At 34.3% G+C, this 8,603-nt stretch overlaps 2 protein-coding genes across 3 annotated transcripts; one reads left to right on the top strand and one right to left on the bottom strand.

The window, feature by feature from the left end:
• Positions 1–2,571: 2,571 nt before the first annotated feature.
• Positions 2,572–7,565, top strand: LOC120636648 (protein ALP1-like). Of its 2 annotated transcripts, XM_039908300.1 has the most exons (3): positions 2,572–2,641; positions 2,867–2,983; positions 4,056–7,565. In XM_039908300.1, exons 1-3 carry the CDS (start codon positions 2,595–2,597, stop codon positions 4,933–4,935), a joined length of 1,044 nt encoding a protein of 347 aa, XP_039764234.1. In that variant the 5' UTR covers positions 2,572–2,594; the 3' UTR covers positions 4,936–7,565. The 2 variants fall into 2 exon arrangements, with proteins under 2 accessions (XP_039764234.1, XP_039764182.1); XM_039908248.1 differs by lacking the exon at positions 2,572–2,641 and having other exon boundaries at positions 2,669–2,983.
• On the bottom strand, positions 2,981–8,328 carry LOC120636795. The gene is made up of 2 exons (XM_039908389.1): positions 7,847–8,328; positions 2,981–3,735 (listed from the first exon to the last, which is right to left on the bottom strand). Exons 1-2 carry the CDS (start codon positions 8,031–8,033, stop codon positions 3,122–3,124), a joined length of 801 nt encoding a protein of 266 aa, XP_039764323.1. The 5' UTR covers positions 8,034–8,328; the 3' UTR covers positions 2,981–3,121.
• Positions 8,329–8,603: the final 275 nt, after the last annotated feature.

The following is an 8,603-nucleotide window of genomic DNA, read 5'->3' as shown; positions in this document are numbered from 1 at the left end:
CCTAACCGTAACATCAGAATACAAGACAAACATATTTTGCATTTACAGAGTAATCTTTGCTGGGCATTCATGGATACAAGAAATAAAGTTGAATACCGAGTTATTATTATATCTCATTTATAAAAAAAAAAACAAAGTGAAAAGCAATATAAATAATCAAAGTTATCGAAACAAAGTAAAGCGTTATCTAAGAAAAAGTACATTAGAAACAAAAGAAGAGCGTTAGTAGAAAGGAAATCGTGTCTGCAAGAGAGATCGCACGGTAACGATTCCATTTTTGCTAGGGCTCATACACCGATAGTAAAAAAGAGCGATTATTATTTTTGTTAATTTTATAATAATTTAATAATTAAGTTACTATAAATTTCTTCAAAATGAATATAAATAATTTTCATATCTAGCAAACGAAATTTTATAATTTATTTCGCATTTATTATAATTATTTCGTATTTATTATAACTATTTCGCACTTGTTACTTTTTATAAATTTAAAATGCATATAAAAATTTTCGGAACTGACAGGATTTGAACCTGCGACTCTCGGGCAATCGACGTCGCTGCCGAAAATTAGTATATGCCTTTCACATCAGTCATATAGCGACTGTAGCGTCATCTAGTAGGAAACGTTGCAGTTTCGATCTACTTTTTCAAAGGTCCATATTACAATGAGACACGTTTGAAATAAGAGTTTTTAATAATCCTTCTCCTGATTGGTGAAAGCGCTCAGGCCGCGATTGCCCGAGAGTCGCAGGTTCAAATCCGGTCGGTTCCGAAAATTTTTATATGCATTTTAAATTTATAAAATTGATAATTCCTCCAAGTGTAGGTAAAACACTACTAAAAAAATTATAATAACTTGTTACTTTATTGGAAAAATAACAAATAAAAAAAAGGAAACTTGGTTCAGCAGTTCTGTAACAATGGACTGATTATAATTTTATATCATCAATTATTGGAAATAAATGAACCATATGTATAATATGTAAGTATAATAATTAGTGACCATGTCCTTCGAAAAGTTTAGGTGTCCTCTAAGAGGTTGGGTTTTAGTGATAACTTTTTTAACATTATTCCAAGGGAAATTTTAAGCATTACATAATTTTTAATGATAAATCAATTTATTACATAATACGATTTAACAAGTACGTTTTAGTACCTACCTAGATGACGATTTCGTACTGACAAAGAATTAAGGAAATGAAAGTGATCCGGGTACCAAGTCAGCTTTCACAATTTCAATGACAAAAATATCATATAAGGTGGTAACGTGGGTGCCTATTCAAGTTTTATTACTTTTAAAAGTGAATTTTAGTCACAAAAAAGTGTAAATATCATGCCCATCATACATTATACGTCTTCAAAAACTAAAAAAAATCGACGAGTTCAAGTAGCAAGAATCGAAATTAAGTTTATTATGAAAATAAGAATATAATAAATTTAAGATATTATTATGAACGCGTCTTTATACTGAAGTCCAAACACAAAGTTGCGGGCTTCCGCAACTCATTAATGTGGCCGCTCCATTAGAAAAGGCGTTACTAAGATTTTGCCTACGTCTTCGAGTTCCTTCTATAAATACGCTCCAATTCTTCTTGGAAATAACATTTCGGGAAAATAGCTATTCCTATATTTTCGAGGGAATATTTTCTTGAAGTTTCATTATAATTATTCATTTCAAGGTTTGAAATGTAGTATTTTTTTTTGATAAATTTATGTTTGGGAAAATAAAGTTTTGACTGTCCTCAGTGTAATTCATTTTTTGATAGGCAGGTTGCTTTAATAGGTTTTTGAATAGATCCCCAAATTGTTTCGAAACAAGACGGGCATACTCCGATGACAGTTCATATGAGTTTAGCCGTTACTATAAATAATAACATTTTTTAAAACTTACGCAGATGATTAAAGGATTTCTCCACTTTTTCAGCGGCATCTTAGTTTTAAAATTACTATTTTAATTAGTACTACTACTGAGTGACTTCATTGACGCTTATACTTGTATGTGTATTTTGTATCTAAAATTATAAACGTACAAGTTACGTTTATGATATTTATAATTATAGTTGTTCTCACTCCGTGATATTTTGAAGGATTCTAAATAATATTTCATATAAACAAAGAGAATATTCTGTTACACTTAAATTTTCAATGAAATGCAAGACTACGGAAATTAAAATCTCAAAAAGCCGTAGTTTAGAGAACTTATAATGAAACATGCATTTTATAACTCTCACACGTTTAGGGAATATTGTATTTAGTTCTCTTTTTACCAGAGCACAAGTTGTGTAGCGGGGCGAACGGAAAATTGAAATTTTCAGTGTTGAATTTTAACTGCGTTTGAATGAAGCCTCATTAAACGCGATGGCGCAGCAAAATACAATTTATTGTTGTCGAAAGTGTTGCAAAATGTTTATTATTTGGGTCCATTGTTGTGGTAACGTAACGTTGTTGTAGGCTTCTATTTCGGCCGTACTTGGCTAGCCTCTTGCCAACATTAACTGTAAAGCTCCGTCCACACGGCGCGTTGCGTTGCGTTGCGTCGTCGCAACGCAAATATTTTGACGCATAGCCGGCCACACGGGCGCTGCAGCGTTACTATGACGCAGTCAACGTTCCGTCGGCGCAGCGGCGACGCACAGTTGCGGCAAGTATTTTGAAAAAAATTCGCAGTCAGTCTATAGCAAATCATGGATCGGAAAAGACGTCTAGCATTGCTCCTATTACTACGTCACCGCCGAAATCGACGCAAGATCACAAGACGGTACTGGATCAGTCCTTTCATTTCATTAAGAAATCGTGATGGACAGTTTTTTTTTTTAGAATATCGGGAGTTGCTATTAGACGAAAAGAAGTTTTATAATTTTTTTAGAATGAGTGTATCCAGCTTCGAATGTTTATTGAAGTCCTTAGAACCACACATACGAAAAAACTATACTAATATGAGGAATCCAGTGGAACCAGTAGAAATGCTGGGAATCACTTTAAGGTAACTATATAAATATATTTAAGTAATAAAAATATAACAGTTTTTTTGGTTTGTTTAATTAGTAATCAACTCACAAATAATCAGCAATTGTCATAATTTTAAATTTAGACATTATTTAAGAGAGATATCATCCAGTAATTACAAATTAGAAAAATCGTATTCAGTTTCTTCACTTGCTTGAGATGTTTCTGGAGATGTAATTGAATTATTAAAATCAGAAATGTATGTACTTTGAAAATTTGCTGTTTGATACCCATATGGTGGTTGGTGAGACGTTGATGGGCCACTCACATATGATGATGTTTGTCCATACCGCATTTCATCTATAATTTGTATAACTTTACTTTGGAAACGGAGAGTTTCTCGGTCGGAAAATTCTTGAATAGATGGCAATATAGCTCTGAAAAAGGACATATGGCGATTTTCCGGCTCCTTGAGAAGTTTTAGTCCTTCTCTTTCAAACTCATCCATTTGCATTGCCCTTTTGCGCGCGACTGGAACATAGCGCGGAGTGTTGTCTGTGGTAATGTCATCATTTGTAGACGTAGATTCATTGTTGATTTCTCTAGGCGAGTCTAAGCTAGATTCGGTGGCATTTTGTTCCACTTTTCTCAAAAAAAGGAGTTGATTGTATAAATGATACTTCTTCAGTTTCGTAGCGCCCGAGCCCGATTTTGATGCTTCTTTTAATTTTTTTGAATATCTGAAGTAATTATCTTTTACACTTCTCCATTTTTTTATTAAATCATTACCTGCAAAACCAATAGTAAACATGATTTAATAATTTATACATAGTGAATTTCTCGATAAAATTTAATGACATATTCAGATATCGTTAACAAACACTATGTGACCGACTCTGGAATCGTGAAAATATAACAGCTGTTACATACAAAAAGCAATACCTACTGAATCAAAATGTATGCAACAGCTGCTATTTTTTTCGCGATTCCAGAATTAATTGGTTACATAGAGAAAGTTATTTGCTATCGATGTCTGAATATGTCAGTATTTTTTTTCGGGTATCTATCTATCTCATAAATGCATATTATAATAATTATTTTCTTTTCAGATACCTAGGAAGTGGAAATTCAATAACTGATTTACATTTCAAATTCAAACGGGGAAAATCTACTATTGCATATATAATACAAAGAGTTTGTCGTGCTATATGGACCAATCTTCTTCGAGACAACATCCCTGAACTGACAACTGAAAGTTTCCAAACAATAGCGAGGGGTTTTGATGTAAAGGCAAATTTTCCTCAATGTGTTGGTGCCATCGACGGCAAACATATCCGCGTGTGTAATCCTGCAAATAGTGGCTCACTTTTTTTTAATTATAAAGCCTTTTTTTCGATTGTGTTGCTAGCTATTGTGGATTCAAATTACAAATTCGTATTTGTCGACATCGGTGCATACGGAAAAGAATGCGATTCAACCATATTACAAAATTCTAAACTGTACGAGCTAATGATTAACAACAACTTACCACTACCTCAACCCCAGCCACTCTCTGGTAGCAATATACCAACCCCGTATGTATTTGTGGGTGACGAAGCTTTTGGACTGAGCAAACATATTATGCGTCCATATGGCGGTCAAAATCTCGACTTACAACAAAAGGTTTTCAATTACCGTCTAAGCAGAGCCAGAAGATATGTCGAATGCGCTTTTGGGATTATGGCTAACAAATGGCGCATTTTTCACAGACCGATAGACGTGTCCTATGACTTCGCTACTGACATTATAAAAGCATGTTGTGTATTACACAATTTTGTCGCTGATCGAGACGGTTTTAGACAAAGAGATAAATTTGCTATAAGTGTTGATGAATTTCTCCCAATACAACCCGTACATGAAGAACAGACAGCACCGAATGTCATAAGACAGCAATATGCGACCTATTTTATGACTAGAGGAACTCTGCCTTGGCAGCTAAATAAGGTATAATTGTATTATGAGGGTTTTCAAGATTTTCTTGCACCGCCAATTCCGCGATCAGTAAAAAAATAATATTTTATACCTACTCAGCGTAGTCTAGGTTAGTTTTGAGCTAAGTAATAAAATAGTACTCACGCTAATCTAAATTCCCTAAGTTTTAAAATTTTAGAGTGTCGAGATATTAATTGAGTAGTCCACTTTCAAACCCCGTTAAGTTTATGCAGCAATTAATTGAGAAAACTAATTAAAATGTTTAGACTTAAAATTACGATATTAAGATGCATTTTTTTGTGTATTACATGAACTTAGTAGCACATCGAATTAAATTATGTTAGCAAATAAAATCACTCTTTCATAATAATCATTTAATTTGCATTTTAAAATTAAACATAGCTAGTTTTGCAAAAGATTTTTTAACATAGATAGTTTTGCAGTTGTATGCAATCAACATAGGCAGTTTTGAAATAATCAAATATAAGCTTCTATTTTCCTCTACTCTTAAGAAATTACAATTTTTATCTATTATTACACTCTTAAGTCTATTTCTTCGTGTATTATGGTTTCTTCATTATCAGTCTCTTCTATAACAGTCTCATTTGGTTCTTCTTGAAGAAAATTGTAATATTGTAAATAATCGTAAGAAGCCCAATCTTCACCGAAATGTTTTTTCAAAAGATTTCGCACATCATTTAACTTTACTGGTTTTACTGGAACTCCAACATTCATCATAACGGGCACAATATTTTCGAATGATTTGCCTCTTTTGCAAACGTTGCCATAATTTATTACCTCAGATACATAATTAGGTTCCCCTTTAATGGCAATTCTATTATTTTTATCCTTTCTTAAAAAGAATCTTTTAGAGGCATTAAATTGAAAGTGCCAAGATCCAGGTAACTTAAGTACGTTTTTAACGCTTGATTTCCAATCATAAAAATGGAAGTCGCTGCCTAGTCTGAGAACCGTACCATACTTTTTAAAAATATCAAAATATGTCTGGGGTTCCACAATGACTTCTAAAGGACGTATTTCTCTTTCGATATTTCCAAATACACGGTCGGGGGGCAAAAATGAATGCCCCACTACAGGGAATATCAGCGTAAGTTTCTTGATGTGACGTGGAGCTTTTGTTTTTAGCCAATATGCCAACATTCCCAAAACGATTGAGTTTTTATTTTGCCCCCCACAACCGTCGCAAAATAATTTAATATGACTAACAGTGTCTTCAAAATTGGTATTCATTAGCCGATGAAATACCGCCGAAGCAATCTGATTAGATCCTTTCTTTGCCTCAGTTTCCAACCACGTGTAAATAAATGTGTTTAAACAGTTTTGAGCCCCACGAGATGGCCCTTGACATACTGTTAAGTTATACGTATACAATTGTCGGCTAAAGTAGGCACTCTGGTCTGGTACTTTTGGTAAAACCAAATTCTTTTGACAGTCAAAAGAGAAAATTATTTCGTTGTCGCCTTGTGTTTTGAGGCTAGTGTAAAAGCATTTGGCCTTTAGCTTGTGAATACGAAGCTGAGCTATTTGCAGCTGTTTTTTTGCTGTGTCGCGTTCTCTTTTAATAACTTCTTTTAATTGAATGCATTTAGAACATGCATCTGTAGCGGGAGACTTAAAACTCAAATTAAAGTACTTGTTAAAGATACGTCGGAAAAATTCATATCTCACTGACACATTCTGAGCGTCATCGTTGTAAAGTTTATGCAATTTTTTTATACTTAGATCGCTGCTCAGATATTGCACAGTAGATCTTCCTCTAACATAATGTGATTCCAAAGCTTCAAGTCCCTTTATAAACGATTTTACGGATTCTGTGCGATCAGAATACAGATTGGACTTTCTATTACCTCCTCTTCTTTCTTTCGGCATTGCCATCGTGATTAAATGCTGTTTACAAATTCTTTGAATTCTGTCCCTAGAGATTCCCAGAATTGTGGTCATTGCTTTTTGACACACCTTAATTAATTTGACGCGGCGTCTTCCAGCCAAATTTTCGTGCTTTGGTATAAAATAGCATATAGTCTGGGATTTTCTCTTTCCTTCTTTTTTAGGAGTTTGCGCTGTACAGTATTTTAATAAAAAAGTATCTTGGGTGACTTTAACTGAAGTTGAATAAAAATTCCGATGAAATTTACTGTAGTCTTGAACCGTTAAGTCGTTACACTTGTATCCCTGTTTTGAATTTCCATGTACACATTGTGGTATAACTGGCAGTCCCTTAGGCATATGTCTAAAACAAAACAGATAGGCACATTAATAAATAACAATAGAGCAAAAAAATCCCCAGCAAATAACCAGGTATCTATCCTATTTACAAAAGGTAACCATAAAATAATAATCTTACCGTTTCGACTTCTCAAGTTCTCTCTTCCATGTAGATTTATCAGCTATCTTTTTACGTCCTCTTCTGTTTGGTGCCAAAACAACTTCTTGTTCTTGATACTCCATGATAATTTTAATAGAAAATACCTCGTTTTTAAAAGCCTGCAGTATCTGAAGAAAGCAACGCGTGCATGCACTTCGACAGTATTATGCGTACTGGCACTCAAGATGGCGGCTTTTGCAAAAGTCACCACGCAACTTAGCGTCGTTTGCAAGTTAATACAAACTTAGCGATTTTTGAAAGTGGACTGCCGATCAACATAACGACTTTTGCAAAAGTATTGAGATTTCAATCCCATTTTATTCTTATCATAGCGAGTTTTAACACAGTATATTAAATGCTGACGTTAATATTTTAAATCCTTAACCGATTGGCGCCATTGGATAAAAAATGTTTTTTTTTTAACATAACGTGGTTTGCAAGTGGACTACTCAATTTTGTACTGATCGCGGAATTGGCGGTGCAAGAAAATCTTGAAAGCCCTCTTAAATAAAAAAAACATAAATATCTGTACTGTGAACTCACCAACTTTATTTTTTCGTTCAGCTGTGAAATTCTCGTAATCAGGAAATAAAACTTTTGATATGTCTTCCCAGGCTTTTGTTTTTAAATTTTTATTTTTAAAATCTACGTTTGACTTGTCCCATATAATTTCCCTTTCCTGTATCAATGTAATCAAGTAATCTATGTCAATTTCTTCAATGGTATTCATTTTACCCTGCAAATAAAACTAATTACCCTGCAAATAAAACTAAATACAAAAACGTAAACGTAAAACGAAATGAGCTTCCGTGTATCCTCTCTGTCAACGCACAAGCAACTGAGCGCTGACGCTCCGACGTCGCACGAGTAAACCCCCTCCCGCTTCGTCTCGGGGGCTGCTGTCCGTCATGTGTGCGTTGCGACGACGCAGCGCGCCGTGTGAACACCTTGGTTATTTGTATGTAAAACAACGCAGTGGTAGCGCTGCGTCGACGCAACGCTGACGCAACGCGCCGTGTGGACTGGCTCTTAAGCGTAAATACATCAAGTTGATGTGTTCCGATAGTGCACAAGTCTTTAAACTTAACTCAATTTTACAGGTCTGATAGAATCACGATTCTTTGCCACAAAGTAATAAAACCGCTTTACGTTTAGTAAGGGGATTTGTATAAAATAAATTTTTCAATAGCTAAGAGGAAATTTCTATAGCTAAAAGGAAACGCTCTTTATAAAATCGCAAGATAGGTTACTTACATAATTTACTAGCTGCAGCCCGCGACTTATCTGCCTGATTGAATTT

Source organism: Pararge aegeria, chromosome 1, assembly GCF_905163445.1.
Source record: "Pararge aegeria chromosome 1, ilParAegt1.1, whole genome shotgun sequence".
Classification (NCBI taxonomy): Eukaryota; Metazoa; Arthropoda; class Insecta; order Lepidoptera; family Nymphalidae; genus Pararge; species Pararge aegeria.
This window is presented reverse-complemented; position numbering and strand designations above follow the sequence as displayed.

Bases quoted from the DNA above. Each gene is read 5' to 3' on its own strand.
- LOC120636648 (XM_039908248.1), top strand. From the start codon at position 2,685: ATGGATCGGAAAAGACGTCTAGCATTGCTCCTATTACTACGTCACCGC. The intron at 2,984-4,055 runs GTAACTATATAA...TTTTCTTTTCAG, and splicing joins ATGCTGGGAATCACTTTAAG to ATACCTAGGAAGTGGAAATT.
- LOC120636795 (XM_039908389.1), bottom strand. From the start codon at position 8,033: ATGAATACCATTGAAGAAATTGACATAGATTACTTGATTACATTGATA. The intron at 3,736-7,846 runs GTGAGTTCACAG...TTGGTTTTGCAG, and splicing joins TGAACGAAAAAATAAAGTTG to GTAATGATTTAATAAAAAAA.